At 45.7% G+C, this 17,500-nt stretch overlaps 1 protein-coding gene across 3 annotated transcripts in view; it reads right to left on the reverse strand.

Moving 5' to 3' along the window:
* The window catches only part of LOC105891580 (ral guanine nucleotide dissociation stimulator), a 27,205-nt gene that overhangs the window by 2,450 nt on the left and 7,255 nt on the right, over positions 1-17,500 (reverse strand). For 2 of the 3 annotated variants that reach the window (XM_012817756.3, XM_031570848.2), the window contains exons 2-11: positions 6,245-6,549; positions 5,559-5,633; positions 4,790-4,983; positions 4,111-4,238; positions 3,450-3,665; positions 2,876-2,979; positions 2,564-2,648; positions 770-847; positions 424-510; positions 220-252 (exon numbers count right to left, since the gene is read on the reverse strand). In XM_012817756.3, the coding sequence (XP_012673210.1) occupies positions 220-252; positions 424-510; positions 770-847; positions 2,564-2,648; positions 2,876-2,979; positions 3,450-3,665; positions 4,111-4,238; positions 4,790-4,983; positions 5,559-5,633; positions 6,245-6,549 (1,305 nt within the window). Of the gene's footprint in view, positions 1-219; positions 253-423; positions 511-769; positions 848-2,563; positions 2,649-2,875; positions 2,980-3,449; positions 3,666-4,110; positions 4,239-4,789; positions 4,984-5,558; positions 5,634-6,244; positions 6,550-12,889; positions 14,003-17,500 lie in introns of those variants that run through there. The other variant, XM_031570847.2, reaches the window with a different exon arrangement.

Genomic DNA, 17,500 nt, shown 5'->3' on the forward strand with positions numbered 1-17,500 from the left:
AGAGGCAGCAGTTATCTAAAAACACACACAAGTTCTATAACCATTCACACAGAGCAGAGATGTCAGACATCTTACACACACATGACATTACACCCATTCACATGGTACAGACACGAGATATCTCCAACATATATGTATCATTGTATCCCATTCACACAGCATATAGACTTCAGACTACCACACCCACCACTGTACCCTATTTAACACTGGGAAACTCACCTTCCTGCGCTTGTCAAAGTTGATAAGTCCGCCCTGAAACAGAAACAGAGTGGATAAGAAGTCAGTCAAGGCACAAGCAGTCTCAATGGGCGGTGTATGTGTATCTGATTCACCTGATGCACATTAGTTAGAAACCCCTATATCATTGCAGATATTGTCGAAGTGTCCAGTTTGTAGTGGGCATGCATTGAATGAGTCCCTTACCTCCACACAGTCCTTCATGGCAGTGTCCATCATCACCAAGTCCGTCAGGAAGGTGCCCAGGTAGGGGATGGTGCCCTGCATGACGCCCTGTCATAAACAGGATATTTCAGTTAATCAGGATAGAAGCCAATGGCCCCATAGTATGTATAAATACACTTTTTATAACCACAGCCCAATGCAAAACTGTTCAAACTAATATTTGCATAAATACACCTTTTATAACCACAGCCCAAGGCAAAATAGCTCAAACTGATGTTTGTATAAATACACCTTTTATAACCACAGCCCAATCATGTTTCCCTTCCAGTCACAAGATGGCGCTGTGGTGCCTAACGCGCTCACTCACCAGCTCTCTCTGCTGTTGGTGCCTTCTTTGCGCACGTTTGTGGTTGATCTCCAGGGTGGCAAATTTGGACGTGCCCTCCTGTGAACACACAGAGGTGACATAAAGGGAAATTTAGAACCAGGCTTCAGTGGAGGCCCTGACTGCTGCTGGCTCTGTCTGATCTGTCTGACCCCTCTCCATCCTGACACAGTCAATTACTCGGTTAAAAACATCTGCTAAATCAATAATCGTCAAACAGAGAGTGTCACTTAAAAAAAGACTGATCCTCCAGATGCATTGTGGGGAAGAAAAGACCAGTGAAAACAGGGTTAGGCGGAGGAGTGTTTAGCCAAAAGAGCTTTGTGGACGCTTGAACTACCATGTTGTTTTTGTATGATGCAACACAAGGGGGGATTGTTCACTGACACAATTATACACAGGTACTACACAAGAGAACAGCTTGGCCTGACTAGATAAGAACAGCCTCCACCCGGGGAAGCCCTTCTGAGTGCCTCTTATCAGGCACAACACTCTCTTTATGACATCATCAGGGATTTCCTTTACGTTGCCATGGCGACCCCAGTCGAGGTTGTGTGTTATTAAATTAGTAGGCCACAGGCGAGCCCTGACCTACTCTGACGCTCCGCATTCCAGGAACATAGAACCGATCAGTCAAGTGTCCGCTTCCGCATACCAAGAGCATTCCTGCGTCATGTTCCCCTTTGACTCAAGACTTTCCATGAAGCAGGCTTCCCCTGAATGCCGGCATTGGGTGAACACACCCTCAACACTAACCCCAGATATTCCGCAGCGCACTGATAGAGGGTGAGGCCCCACTCACAGATAACAGGCCAGCTCACGTAAAGCGAAAACCACGTCCATTATGACTGACTGTAAGGCCATGCCCTTCATAGGACCTAACAGCAGAAAAGGGATGTGGTTCTGATCTGACCAGATCAAGATCTGTTAGATCTGTTCCAGCATCAACTGTGCATCACTGCAGCACGTTTGTCATGTAGCGTCTCCTAGGAAACTCCTCGAAAGCATCATTGTTATTCTGTCTGCACAGCATGTTGACTCATGAAGTTGACTCATGAAGTTGAAGTTGATCTGGTTCACGTCCAGAGTGTTGGGTTGTAGGCGTGAATCATTAATGATGACCGACGCCGTCTTAAAACAAGGTTACTGGGGCCTATGTCATCGCGCTTCGCTGTTTTAAGCACAGTGCACAGTCTCACGTTCTCCTGTTACACAATGACCACTGCCGAAATAAACACCACTATAGAGAACAGAATACACAAGGACTTCACCTCAGTCCACACACACAACGGCTGCGTTATCAAACTGCTGTGCTGCTCTTGGCAGAAGAGTGAATGTGATTTGTGTAGAGGACGTTGCGACAGAGACAGGGACAGGGACAGGGACAGAGGCTTGCAATGGCTTAAGGCTTTAGAGCAGATGCTTCTCATGTGACAAACCACTTCCTGTTGACTTAGCAACGGTTTCTGAGGGTTTTGCAGCGCTTATCAAAGGGCAGCACATTATGTAATGCAACACAAAATCACCTAAATACCCAGTGCTTTCACTGTCCATCTGAAAAACGCTCATGGATTCGTTAGAGAAACAAGTCGAAGTAAGAAGTAAAAGTTTTGGCCTTGATTAACGAGCTAGCAGCAAAATCCACACATTACATTTTTATGGTGGGAGTGTAGAACTCCACGCAAACATCATAGGATTTCACGCAGTCTCATCTGGTTGGGAACACACTTTGAGCTCGACATTCCAGAAACTTCCATGGCCTGCTAAAGCACCCACCTTGACAAGCAGCTCCCGACTCACAGAGTGGTTGTTGTCATCTGAGAAGATCTCGGACAGCTCCAGAAAGGTGCGTATATTTTCCCTGTGTGCAAAATAAAACCCTATTTAGAATCTGTTGAGCAATTAAGACCCCCATATCAGTCACGTTGCCTATGTTACCTGAGCCGACATATCTCCTACAGTACTCTTATTTAGGCCAGTCAGTCATAAACCCTACCCACTAGTCCACTACCCTCCAGTCCTCTGGTTTCAGTATCAGTTCACCCAGCATACAGCACCAGTCATACAGAGACGCGTCAGTCCCCTTACCTGGACACCTCGTCCCAGGTCCGCTTGAGCCGATGGAGAGAGTTACACTGCAGTGCCGACAGGATCGCCCTCAGAGACGAGAAATTCTTCAAGATCCGACACTCCTGGACACACAGCAAAATAAGGCTCCAGTTTATTTAAACCGTCTTTAGCACAATAGACACGGTTGCACACACTACAAAAGTGAAACTGAAATACTTGGACTAGAAATGCAACAGACTGAACTAGACTGAACTGAATAGAAGTTCAGACCAATTTGTTTACATTAAGTTCAGTTCAGTTCAATTTAGTTCATTTCAGTACAATTCTACTCTATTCAGTTGAATTGAATAGAATTAATTGAAACCTAATCATACTGAACTGAACTGACTCCCGTACTGTAACCGAACTCAGGTCCTGGGCTCTGTAAAACCCCTTGGGACAATTGTATTGTTTTGGTGCTATATAAATAAAACTGAATTGAACTGAACTGAACTGAACTGAACTGAAATGAAATGAACTGAATTGAATTGAATTGAATTGAATTGAATTGAATTGAATTGAATTGAATTGAATTGAATTGAACCTAACTCACCCTGGCCACCTCTATCCAGCGCTCCACCAGCCTGGCCCTCTGATTGGGCTTGAGTGTGCGCTGGCTCAGGCACGTGGCGATGACACAGTTAGCCACGTTGTTGAACTGGGCCACGGTGGCGCGGATGGTGGGCGCAAAGTGTTCCTTCCCTTTCTTGTCCCGCTGCGACCAGATGCCGCCCAGGCAGTGGTACGGTACCACCCTCTTAAAGAGCTCCTATTCGGGCACCGCGCCAGGAAGGAAACATCGACAGTTATTCATTTAGCCGACACTTTCATCCAAAGCGACTTATAATGATAACAATTATCAAGCATCAGTAAGTTAGGAGGAGTTAGGATGACTAACTCTGGCCAATGTGACTAAGTGCAGAGAGAGTGCATATATCGGTAAACACAGCAGTAAGGACACATGACTCCCAAAGGGACTTAGAATAATAGTGGCAAACAGCCACTATAGCCAAACATGCTTTTATCTAGCCTTGTAAGGGCTATAAATGCTCTACGCTGTTTTTATACACGCTAAAGATGTTCAAGGTTCTCTGGATTTATGTTGCAGAATTCCAAGGCAAAAGGAAATCCTTCTTTAAAGGCTGTTAACCTCTGAACTGAAAACAAACAGCAGTAAATGGTGTTGATGTTGCCAGGGGGCTGGGCTGTCTCACCGCGTCCATGAGAGTGAACTGCTCTGCCACCAGCGCCGGGTCAAACGACAGGAAGTCCACGGCACGCTCGTCTTCAAAGACGTTCTCCTCTGGCATGGCGAACGGGCAGGAACCCAGCTCTCCGGAGGCTGAGGAGGAAGTGAGAGTGTGTGAGTGTGTGTGAGGGCCGAGTGTGTGAGTGTGGGCACGTGCACAGCAGGACCTTGAGTCACTGCCCTTTTCCTTTAGAATTCTCTCTTCTTCAGCCAAACGTGCTCTTTACCAGATCATCTACTGCTAATCGTCCCGTCCCCCTAGACACCGTAACCCCCCGCCCCCCGGTATAGGCACCGTGACCCCCCACCCCCCCCACCCCACCCCACTCAGGTGTGTGTGCATTGGCTGTGTGCCGTCCTGGACACAATGCAGGCTGCAGAGCACAGCAGGCGTCTCCTGTCCTTTCCTAAGCTGTGCAGCATGAATCATTAAACATCAGGATGAGTAGCTCTGACTCACTGCCGTTGTATAAACTACCCGTCAGTATTCAGTCACTGCAGTTACTGTCACATTTCCCCCTCTCTCATGGCAGTCCCCAGGTTAATCAGATTATATTTAACTTCTAAACTAAAGTCTCTAAAGTCTACAAAGTCTCTATGGTAGCTATTAACTGGTAACTGGTAACTGGTAACTGGTAACTTACCATCCATATCCGGCTCGTACTGTTGCCTGCGCTTGAAGAGTTCCAGGAGGTTCTGTCCTCGGCGCTCCAGGTCCGAGCCTGGAAAGTTCTTCTGCAGGTAGGTGACGAGCTCCCTCAGGCAGCCGTGGTCCGGCGGGGCCCAGAAGTCTTCCGAGTACTGATCCAGCCATGCCCCAAGGATGGAGGAGATGGTGCTGGGGAGAGAGGGCGGACCAAAGGTCAGAGGTCATGCGCTTGTAGAGCAAGCTAACAACAGCAAGGTCGAGGGTTCAATGCCCAGGGAGCACTCGTGCTGATAAACGTGGATGTCTATAAGTATGCACTATGTAGCCTACACTGTAAGTCACTTTGGATAAAAGCCTCTCTGCTGAATAAATAAATAAAAAGGTAAAGACATAAGAGATATCTACACATACAGCATCTCAGCCTGAGCCAGAGTTTACATAAGGTCACGCTACAGGCAAGATAGCGGTTGAGGAAGGACAGTGAGAAGGGTGGGGGCAGAGGCTCAGTCACTCTGCAGCTTGAGATAAATCCAGCTCACTGTCTGCTATCTAGGTGCTCACAGTGCCCACTGAGCAGGGCGAGTCTCGCTGGGCTGCAAACATCGTTGAAGGATAGAGAGACTTGCAACAAGGCTTTGGGGAGACCCCGCTCAGTACTGGTCAGTGGCGTCCTTAACACGAGCTCTTATGGCCAGTGGCCTCAACACCAGCTCTTATGGCCAGTGTCGTAGTTTTTGCAAGATGCACATTGATTGGCCACTTACTTTTTGAGCTCTGTGTGGTCCTCATGCGTCATCTGAAACTCCAATGCTTTAGGTTGAGACTGCAGCTTTGCATACCTAATACACACACACACAAACACACACCAGAGCTTTGTTATCTCATTACAAACCTCATACACACACACACACACACAACAGAACAGTGTTATCTCAGTGCACTCCAGACCACACAGACACAAAAGAGACACACACCACACACACACAGTACATGTTACCTCACACACAGTCTAGTGTTCTACGTGGGGCCCTCTACATGTGTCTCAGGCATCTCCATATCTGTGGATCTGTGTGTATCTGTGGCTGTGTGTGCGTCAGAGAAAGTAGAAAGTGTGTGTTGTTATCTAAGAAGGTGCACTCGTCCATTGGGTGTGTGTTTAGATAGAGCGCATGCATTTGATTGGCTCATTGATATTAAGGTGTGTATGTTTGCCTGCAGAGCATTAGCGTAGTGTTTATGATAGGTGTGTGTGTGTGTGTGTGTCCACCTGCAGATGGAAGGTGTGTATGTGCTTGGGTGTGGACGTTCACCTGGAGACAGGTGTGTGTGTGCTGAGGTCCGGTGTGTTCACCTTGTGCTAAGGGCTGGTGTGCATGTTAAGGTATGTTTGTCTATGTTTGGAAGACAGGTGTGTATATGCTAAGGTGTGTACGTTGGCCTTGCCACATACCTGTGGAGCAGCAGGTCGAGCACCTGCTTGGTGGAGGCGAAGGCTCGGTATGTGCAGAGGAAGATGGTGACGTAGGTGGAGTCCTTCCCCCTGAAGGCCGTCAGCATGTACTCCACCAGCTTCTCCAGCGTTCCCGCCTTGATGGTGCGCACCTTGCAGGTCTCGTACAGGCTCAGCGCCGAGTCCGTCTCCACGCCCAGCCACCGCTGCCCCTTACTGGCCGTCTGGTGCAACTGCACTTTCCGCAGCGTGATGGTGTACACCGCCCCGTCCTCCGCCTCCTCGCCGATCTCCTGCGTGGAATTCTGCGGATACAAACACACAGGCGAATATCAGTCTTCACCATCTCCTCTCCTCTCCTCGTCATCGTTCTCGAAGCCAGCTGGGTGTGTGCTTATCGGACCTCTCCGATCTACCCGTGAGGGAAACTACACTGTAATTAAACTCGGTGGAATCTTGTTTCAGTGGAAAAGAACACTTCCTTCATACCCGTGTCTGTCAGTCATATCCTGCCCCAGCAGTGGACCCCTTATCAGAGGCCATTAGTGTTTGGCAGGACCACAGACTCTCCAGTGCCAGGGGTATGGAGCCTGCTAAGCCAGCCTGGCTCAGTCTCAAAGCTATTAAGACTATCGGGATCAGAGGATATGGATTACACTTCTCATTCATTTAGCTAGAAGCTCAAAGGTCTAAGGGCACTGTTGTTGAACACTGTCGGGTACCTGCCGGTTCAAGAATGTGTTCTTCAATACCAATGGCTCCTGTACGTACAATATTGTATATTAAAGGACTATGTTCCCAGCTCAATCTGCAATGTGTAGGTTGTCCTATAGGAGCACTAGAGGAAGGCATCAGCCCAAACTACCGCATGTGATGTTTTTATCAAGTGTAATTCACAATACTAGAGAAGAGTATCTAATGATGAGTCTATACCAGACAAGGACCCCATCCATTACAGACTCTAGCTACTATGTGGGTTAACTCATCCTCAGCAATGTCTTTGTCTGTCTCTCACAGGCTTTATAACCAGTATAAGAGACATAGTACACTGCATGAGACCAGAATGATCAAACAACTGAGCTAGGATCTAAAAGGAGGCCAGCGATTTCTCAACAGAATTTAACTGATGTTATTATCAGTAGTGTTATTCCACTCTCTTCACTAACCGTCACAGACAGATTAGTCTGAGAGGAGACCAAAATATCTGACCCTAGAAAAAGCCAAGCAGAGTCGATCTCTGGCACTTGAGCTCAGGTCATATATACAAAGGGCCTCGCTAACCTGTAAATCTGGCAGCACCACATCCTTAAGGTCACATGAGTATGTCACAATTGAAAAGTAAAGGATTTCAAACGGAATCACAGAACGGAGTGCCTGAGGCGAGCGGCCAATCGCAGAGGAGGAGGAGATTCTCTTGCTGAGTGAGTCAGCGCCCCGTCACCAGTGAGGAGTCTTCCAGGGAAGCCCACTCGCACACTCATCACATTGACCAACCCAAGGGAGCACTGGGTAGCTATGGTGACGCACACACAACATAAACACAGTGCCAGGCAACCAAACACTCTGTGGGTTCCCCTCAGTTCCTCAGCCTATGCCAAGCTATTTCAGTCCTATGTTTACCCAGGGCTCTCTTCCATGCACCCTCACGGGCCGACAGAGATATAAAGACTGAAAGTACTGGAGCTGAAGAGCCGATCCAGGCAAAAACACACACATACACCTACAAAGACACACACACACACACACACACACACACACACACACACACACACACACACACACACACACACTAACACATGCACATACATATACACATACGCATACACATACACATACACACACAATCTGTTAATTCCCCCATGACATTTGACATTGTGTAACTATATTGTGTCTCTGAAATAGTCATATATTGGTTAGTGGCAGCATGAAGTACAATGTGTGAAACCCCATATTGAAAAGGGAAGTGCACTATTCCCCACAGGAGGAAACTCAGACCAGCAGTAGAGCGCAATGGAAACGTTTATGTTAATGAAGCCTCAGTCACGTCATTTATCAAATACAGTATATTACATTAAACAGTCTAATAGTATGAAATACGTCTTTTTTGATTAGCTTTTGCTATTACTATTACTTTGTCACTATAATACAATGGCTCGGGTCCAGCTCATTCACCATTGTGCACACACCCAAAGAAAGGGCAGGTAATGCCTCACCCTGATGGCTTGACAATGTCAATCAGGCTAATGCTATATAGCAAAGGAGTTAAAATAATTATGTTAAATGTTATGAAAGTGGATTAACTCAATGACAGCGAGAAGGATCTAAATAGAATCATTGTTGTGATTTAATCGAAACGTACGTGGGTGAAACATAAGCTCTCAAGAGAGAAGAACAGAAACTAGGTGACATTTAGAGGTTCCACACACAGCTCTCTGGGGATCCCCGTAGATCACTGCCTGCCCTTTCTGGTAACTCAAAGGTTTCGAGAACGACCTAGATCTCCTCTGACAGTCAACACAACCAGAAGCCAATCGCCCCAACTAACAATAACACAGAAAAAAGTCTGTCTGTGAGTCTGGTTAAGCCATCATCACCACCACACCTCGCAGCAGATGTGCAGCCAGGAAGGCAATGTGCAGGTCTGGGAGGGTGGAAAGTCCTCAGTGTGTAAAAAGCCCTGAAGTGATGAAGCTGATAAAGAATCCCCCGAACACAAAGCCTAAGACCCCAAGGCAATAGTGAGGGTGCTTCCGCCGTCACACAATGAGCCCAAAAACTCCCTCAGACGGAGCGGAGCGCTAATGCTAAGAGTGGCCTTTCTTAGATCACTTCCTACACAGCTGCATCCTAAACACAAATAGATGCATGGAGTAAGGCCCAGACCTTTCACACATATACATATATATATATGTGTGTGTGTGTGTGTGTGTGTGAATGCGTGTGTGCGTGTGTGTATGTGTGTGCGTGCGTGCGTGTGTGTGCGTGTGAGTGTGTGTGTGTGTGAGTGTGTGCATGCGTGTGTGAGTGTGTGCATGTGTGCGTGTGTGAGTCTGAAGAATGCTGTCCAGCACAAACAAGGCAACTTAGGAAGATGCCCCAAAACACAATTAACTACAACACATCTGTCATGGTGTAAATTGCAGCTTAATTTCTAACAAGCCAAATGTTTCAAAGGTGAGGAAAGCACAGTCATTGTTTAGCAGTTAACCCCAGCTTCCTGAGGAAGTGCGTCCGCAGATCGTGCAGTATATTGTGAAGCCGATAAGAGTCACAGTTAGACGCAGAGATGACTCTTCCTCTGTTTACACACTAAATTAGAGGCTGAATCAAGCCTCCTCTTCCTCAGCGTAAGGCATGAGGACAGAGGGACAGCACCGGGGGAGGACACACTCCGAAAGGATAAGACACACATACACACACACACATACACACACACACACAGATGCACACACACAGATGCACCCACCACATACACACACACCCACATTTTCCAGCCCACAAACTGGAGAATTCCACAGAGAAGTCTATTTCTCTCGTTCGACCACACTAAGCTGGGATTTGAGGAGAAAATAAACGTTTCCACGACAATCTCACCGCCCGTTAACGACCTACAGGTGACAAGAGCTCAGGAGTGTTTGGAGACTGTAGTAAATGTAACAAACTCCACACTGAACAAACTAAATCCAGAGTCCAACAGAGGAATTAAAGAATAACTAAAAGTATTTAGAGCTGCTGGGAGATCTCGACTGATACTGGGGAGCCCCATAGACACAATATGCCCCACAGCCTACACATATTATGACATATCTGAAGTTTGGGGGCTTATTCATAACACTTCCCCTAATCCTGCCATCAATCCTATTCCTCCTTAGTCTGTGCTTCTGTTCCCCTCTTCTTCTCCTCTTTTCCTCTCTCCCGCGCTCTTTGTCCCCCTGCTCGGCTGAGTCACCCAGACAAAAGGCCCTCTGTGGCTGGCCATGTCAACCCACCCGAGTCACTCATTATGCTAAGGACCCAGCACAGCAAGACCCTTCAGCCAGGGCAAGTCACCCCTAAACAGTTTTGACAAACACTGGACAAAGGAGGAAGGCTTAGTAGAGAGCAGCTCAGTGTTGTTTAGTTTAGTGTTGTTTAGCTCAGTGTTGTTTAGTGGGCTTGGGTGCTTGGTCTTGCCCCCACAATCACCTCATCTAACTCTTTCATTCATTTGTGAGTCATGTATTTGTTTCTAGGGCCCTTCAGCTTCATCCATAGATCTATATACAGTATATTATGTTATCTGCCAAGGGGTTAAAGCACTAATAACACTCGTACAGCATGTCTTTAAATTCTCCTGTTAACTTTTATGTAATGCGCAGGCTATTGCATAACACCTCCATTCTCCCCTGGCTTGTCTTCGGTGAATGAGGGTCTGTGCTAGGCCACCATTAATGTTATCCAGTGTAGGGATTAGCCGCGCCGAAAGGCTAATGCGTTCTCCGAGCCATGTTCTAGAGGTACTCAGATTACCGGTCGTGGAATGAGGTAACAGAGCGTCTGAGGGGCGAGCGGTGTCAGCGCACACGAAGGCTTCGGGCGCAAAGCAAGACGAGTGTTTTACGGCATCTTCCTTCGTTCCACCGACCCTCCTGAAAGTGTAATTTAATATTGGGGAAGATGGAGAGCTGGGGGGGCGGAGATGCCAGAACTGAGCCAGGGCCAGGGGGGAGCCAACCTCTCCTGAGATTCATTAGCGTCTGGTCCGCTGTGCCAGGGAGGGCCACTGACCCATAAATCCAACGCGGCCACCGCTGAGCTCCTCGGAGCACTGAGCTGTGACGGCCTTCACTGCCGCACAGGGGGCTAGTTTTCATTCTCTAACCCGGCCACAGCATCGGCGCTGGCACTGGCACTGTAAGGCCTCTGTGTCGCTAGGCATGAGTAAGACAAGGTTCATCAAGGGGTCAAGTGCACACCTCCAGGACACAGATTGATGGATCGCTGAACCCCCTCAAAGCCAATGATTAGGATAAGAGGGAGTGGGAGTGAGAGTGAGAGCATTGCGTACAGTACAGTACACATGCGTCTATGCATGGCCATGACTAATCAGTCCCCAGCCTCCACCCTGTGCGTAGAAGGCAGAAGCCGTTAGCCAGGCCTGACCGGGTTAAGAATAGCTGTGCGGCCCGGTACAGTGGGGGTGGGATTAGCTGTTAGCTAATTGTGTTATGAGAGTGGATTAGATCTGGAGAGGAGAGAGAAAGATCTACTGATGGCAGAGACACTAGAACCTTCTCTTGGTGTTAGTCACAGCAGGACTCGTATGCCTGAGATGCCATATTTGATCAAAGGGCCAGTGTCATAAAAGGCATTCCATCTGTTCAAGAGTGGCATGTGTGTGTGTGTGTGTGTGTGTGTGTGTGTTGGCATAACAGGCGTAAACTGGGTCACAGGTAACTGCTTATTTAGTTTAGCTTGTTTACCACTTTTCTGAATACAATGCCTCATAATAAACACAAACAGAGGTGTGACCACTGTAGTCGAGGAAGTGTGGATCCACAGAAATGCCGTAGTTACTACGTACTGTAGGTTGATTTAAAAGTTAATCTATGCGGATATTTACAGAAAACAAAAAAAAATGGCATGTGAATGACGTTGAAACAGCCAGTGGATCCTCAGTCTTTGCTTGTCCTCATGTAATCCTACAGAGGGTCTTATGTAAGGCACAGAACATTTGATTAATGATCCGCCATTTTGTAATTGCCTGCAAGGAACACTGTGTGTTGTCTCATTGTGCTACTGATGTAGCTGGTAATACTGTTAACATCTCAGTCATTGCAGTTAGAAAGGGTTAATGTACAGAAAAATATGACTTTCTCGCTTTCTCTTTATTTTCTTTTTTTTGAAAAGCTGCGGCACCTTAGGCTGTGTTTTCTTATAATATCTGAGGTTGGTTGATTATTTTATTTCCAGAGCCCAGGGTGCAGGCTGTGTTTTTCCTTGCCTGGGTTTGTGGAGAGGAAAGTTGGCGGCTGAAAGAGGGAACATCAGCAGATATTCCTGAGGAGAAAAACTCCTCTTAGGCTTCTGCCTCCCTCACATGTGGGTCAGCAAGGAGCTGTCACTCAAGGCACTAGAGCGCTCTGATTGGCCAGATTTGCCAGAATGGAACCCTGAGGTAAATCTGCATAAATTATATCCACATTCCAAACAGAACTCACAGGAACACTGTTAATCTTCCAGAAGATGAGTTCTCAAAAGGCATTAGTCACCTAGTGTGTCCGATTATAAACTGACACAATCGTTGTAATACTGCTGATGATGATGTGGTCATCTTAAGATGTTCAGTGTGATCACAAAGTAAACTCAGACAACTATCCTAATCCTATAATTCTGAGTAGGTTACATTATTCAGAAACTCCTTAAGATTACAGAAACATTGAAGCATCTGAATGTATGAACGCATCTGAGTGAATGAAGGCAGTAGGAGTATGTCCCACAAACACAAATATACCCTTTTGAGTCCATGATTCGTAAACATCAGATGACAATAAAATTACATATTCAGAAGACATACCTATATAAGTTGTTTGTAATATATGTCTCACTCAAAACAACCACTCCAAGGGAATCAACGGTATTTTCAAACGGCATGCGGCGCCTTACCTCCAGAATAGGCAGGTCAGGGTCCAAATGAGTGAAACTGTTCAGAACCACGGGGTTCTCCTCTGTACACGCGATTTCCAACTTCACCCCGTCCCAAATACTCCGGATCTTCCATGCGCCCGCGTCGAATAGCTCATCCACCGACGAGCGCCGCCGAGCGCGATAACCCTCCGGTTGCATCCCCATCAAGTACACCATAGGTGCCTGGATGCCGTTACTAACACAGCCCTAACGCGCTAGAAAGCGGGTAAACACAACGCCAAACTTCCACAATCTACCGAATATATCTGCCCATAATACCGCTATTCGATTTAGACTGTCACTGTACTTGTTTACTGGCAGAGAGTGAGTGTACCGGACTGCTTCTAGTGACAGTGCTTGAAGTAGGTAACTCAGGGAAAGCCCGTAGAAACTCCGCCCAGTTGGGTTTATCCACGACGCAGCGTGCCGGAGGAGGAACAATGATGTCACTTTCATGGCAACGTAAGCAGGTAAGGGTTCCGACTTGGTAAACCAGTAGGACGTGCCTCTCACCGAACAAGGTGTAATGTCCAGGCTACAGAGCGACCGCGCTTTCAAAGTCTAATTTTTAAAAGTGATGCAGGCCAACAAGTCAGTAACTGCCAATGTGATTCCTACATGGGAGATCGTTTGGTATAGAGTTTCATATGCAAGGGGAAAAGACTGTACTCTGGTTTACCGAACTGTAATCTGATTGTTACAATTGTTCTTGATTGCCAAGTCACACTTCTTAAAACTATCGTCCTAAAACTAAATTTTTCCAAAACACAAATGCATAACTGCACACTCATTTTCACAAACTTCAAATTTCCACAAAACCAAACTCTCCAATCAATGTAATCTTACACCTAAACCAAACTTTGCCTTCAGACATCATACAAAAGCCATCAAATACACGTACCCTACAAAAATAGCCATTACAAACTGGCGAGATCAATTCAAAACACTACCATAAAACCTGTTTTATAGCGCTTATGGTTTTTCACCAGAACAACCTTTTTACATGATGAATGCAATATAAAGAAACAACACAAGTATACATTTTCAAAATGTTTAATTCCTCAATGCACAGGAAAATAAACTGGAATTCAGTGAAAAAGTAAATGTACTGTAAAAAAAATGCAACTGATGAAGAACAAAGAATATTTTAAATAATTTCCATGCATTTGTATACATGTATATAATTTACATTTAGATTATATCCAATATAAACCAATGAATATTTATAGGTTTTAGTCTTTTTAATCTCTTATTCTACTTTTTCATTCTTGTTTATTTTTATTGTCAGTTGATTCATCTCGACTTGAAAGCAATCTGGCAAAACTCTGGTTGTTTTTGAATGTGCTATCTCAATAAATGAGACTTGACTTCACTACTTATCTCATCTTCGCCAGCCAATGGACCTCTGTTAGGCCTGTGCAATATTTGTTTCTGTAATCAAATCAAGTGACATTTGAAAATGGCATGCAGGGTAATAACTTAATTAGTCTTCATTTCAGAAAAGGTCATTTGCTCCCCACAGTCCTTTCTGTATCCAAATGATCTGTGCCACTGATTTATTCACCATCTCTCTCTCTCTCTCTCTCTCTCTCTCTCTCTCTCTCTCTCTCTGTCTCTCTCTCTTTCCCTTTCCCTCTCTCTCTCTCCCTTTTCTCTCCCCCCTCTCCCTCTCTCTCTCTCTCTTTTCTCTCTCTCTCCCTCTCTCTCATTCTCATTGATTGTGATTTCAGTTTTAACAACCATGAAAGCAACTAACTTAATCAGATTTTCACCATCTCAAAAACATAGCCAAACTTGGAGGCCTTGTAACTGCACACATGATTTAGAAAAACTCATTCATGCCTTTATCTCCAGCAGGGTTGACTTCTGCAATGGTCTTTTCACAGGCTTTCCTAAAATGATCATCAAACAGTTTCAGCTTGTACAAAATGCAGCTGCTAGAGTTCTTATGAAAACCAAAAGAACTGACCATGTTGCTCCAACACTGAAGTCCTTACACTGGTTTCCAGCAAGTCACATAATTGACTTTAAAGCACTGCTGCTTGTTTCTGAATCACTTCATGGGACCATTCAGATATGTTTCAGCCAGACACAACTGCTAGACATCTCAGATCACTGGAAAGAACTGTTGGTAAGACCCACTGTCAGAACTAAACATGGTGAAACAGCCTTTAGTTGCTATACTGCTCAGCTCTGGAACCAACTTCCTGATGACATTAAATGTGCTCCAACTGTAGCCAGTGTCAAATCTAGGCTTAAGACCTAACTGTTCTTAGATGCTTTTTGTTAAGTGATCGAATACACTCTACTTTTTATTTAGCTTTTTATTTATTTTTGTCCATGCTTTTTTATAGCTATTTTGAATCTCGTATTTTTCCATGTTCACTTATCTTCTCATTTGTAAAGCACTTTGAATTACAATAACCAATGTGTATGAATGCGCTACATAAATACTCTTGCCTTGCCGTGCCTTGGCTCTCTTTCTCCCTTAAGCACATTTAGACTATTTGAGGCTGAATATATTATTCACTTTTAACTCAGACCTCAATGATTTTGTACAACTGGAAAAGAGAATTTAATTAGTCTGATTGCCTATGGACGTCACGTTTGTAATATTTTGTGGTGGAATTCCGTTCGCCTATTGGAATTGGTTGTTGCTGCCCCCCAGTGGTAGGAAAGGAAACGTCTATCGTCGCAAACAGCAGGTGACGCTTTGGCACAACCACGAGCCACATATCCCTCTCGGTGGCTCTGAAGAATTACAGCAGCTGTTTCTCACAACGGCTGTTGCAACTATGAACTCCCTGAGCTACATTCTCAGCGCATTGATTAAGAGTGACGTCGGACACAGCCTCAACATCTGCGCAGGGCAGTGGTGGGAAGAAACAGGCCGAGAAGTTGCACAGCTCCACATGGGCATTCATACCATCCACCAACTATGCACACAGTAGGCTACATGATATAGTGGAGTAGCCTTACAAATGTTGTTCGTTTCAAAGGAAAACATGCCTTGCAGCCATACTTGCCGTAGGCCAGTGCATCGAACTATAAAAAGCAAATAATTGGAAACATACATTTTGAAAATGTCTCAATGTCTATTGGTTGGAGATCAGTGATGTTCTGGTTAGTGAATCTGTTAATCTGTAAAGTGTTAATCTGTCCTGAGTCTCCACACAAACCACAGCCCAGGCTATGTTTAAACTATAGTAATCCCAGATCTCTTGTTGAGAAAACAAGGGCTGATTCAGAGGCTTTCTAGACTCACAGTCAGCATTACATCAGATTTATTATTCTGCAGTGCAGACACAAGCCAGATGGCAGCCGACCTTCCTAGTGTGTGTCACACTTGGGCCAGAACCCAGACACACTTGGGGCAGAACCCAGACCGATTTGTGACAGAACGCAGCCAGAATCAACGGCTCTTCTGGTACACTCGTATTATCCATACACTGAAAATGGCAGCTAGAAAAAGAGCATAAATAAAGTGTGAAAAAAGCAAACATAACGTGTTAAGATGAGTTATGGCTGTTGAACTGTTCTCTCAGAGCCTAGACTGTCTGTTGTCGTTGAGAGCGATGAGTGCGAAACAACAGAAAACAAATCAAAGCCCAGCTGTGAAATTGGGGTTAACAGGGGCGTGATTGGTGCTCAAAATGGATGGAGGTAGTTTGGCTTTGCCGTAATTGAATTGCCCCAGTCGTCAGCACACTCAGCTTGATCATCATGCAAATGAGGCCGCGTCCACCGGGGAAACACTCTTCAGAGGGAACACTCTGTCCCATGGACACTCACACACGCACATACAGACGGACAGACAGACACATACAGTACATACACACACACACTGAACAAAATGTCCAGTGAATACGCGGGAGGTGGTTTACCACAGTTTCACAGTAGTGTTTCAATTGACAATTCTACAGCTCTCTCTCTCTCTTTATCACACACACACACACACACACACACACACACACCACACACACACACACACACACACACACACACACACACACACACACACACCACACACACACACACACACATACACCCACCCACACACACACACACACACACACACACACACACACACACACACACACACACACACACACACGCGTGCGCACACGACCACACATCCACTGGGCAGAGCACACACACACACACACACACACACACACACACACACAGTAGCAGCAGGCCTATACAATAGATGGAAACCTCAAACTCAAAGGCCTATGCAGTACTGCTACAAAGAGCAGAAACAGCACAGTCACAAGAGTCAACCACCAATCAGCTGTCCCCAAACTGAACTCTGACCTCTTGTTCCCAAATGTTTGCCTAATTACAACACCACACACTGATGCCTAAAGACTAAATATCTATTTGCAGGATCATCTAAAAAAGACAAGTTAAAAACTCAAAATATTTCTGTTTAACTATATATATTGACATTACATTATATCATTATTATAAGTACTATTGGAGTAGTAGTAGTAGTATCTTTGTTATTACTGATGTGGTTATTGGTAGTATTGTGTGAATCATGGCGGTGTGGCGGTAAAGATGGACGGGCTCCAGTAGAACAGGTGT

Source organism: Clupea harengus, chromosome 7, assembly GCF_900700415.2.
Source record: "Clupea harengus chromosome 7, Ch_v2.0.2, whole genome shotgun sequence".
Classification (NCBI taxonomy): domain Eukaryota; kingdom Metazoa; phylum Chordata; class Actinopteri; order Clupeiformes; family Clupeidae; genus Clupea; species Clupea harengus.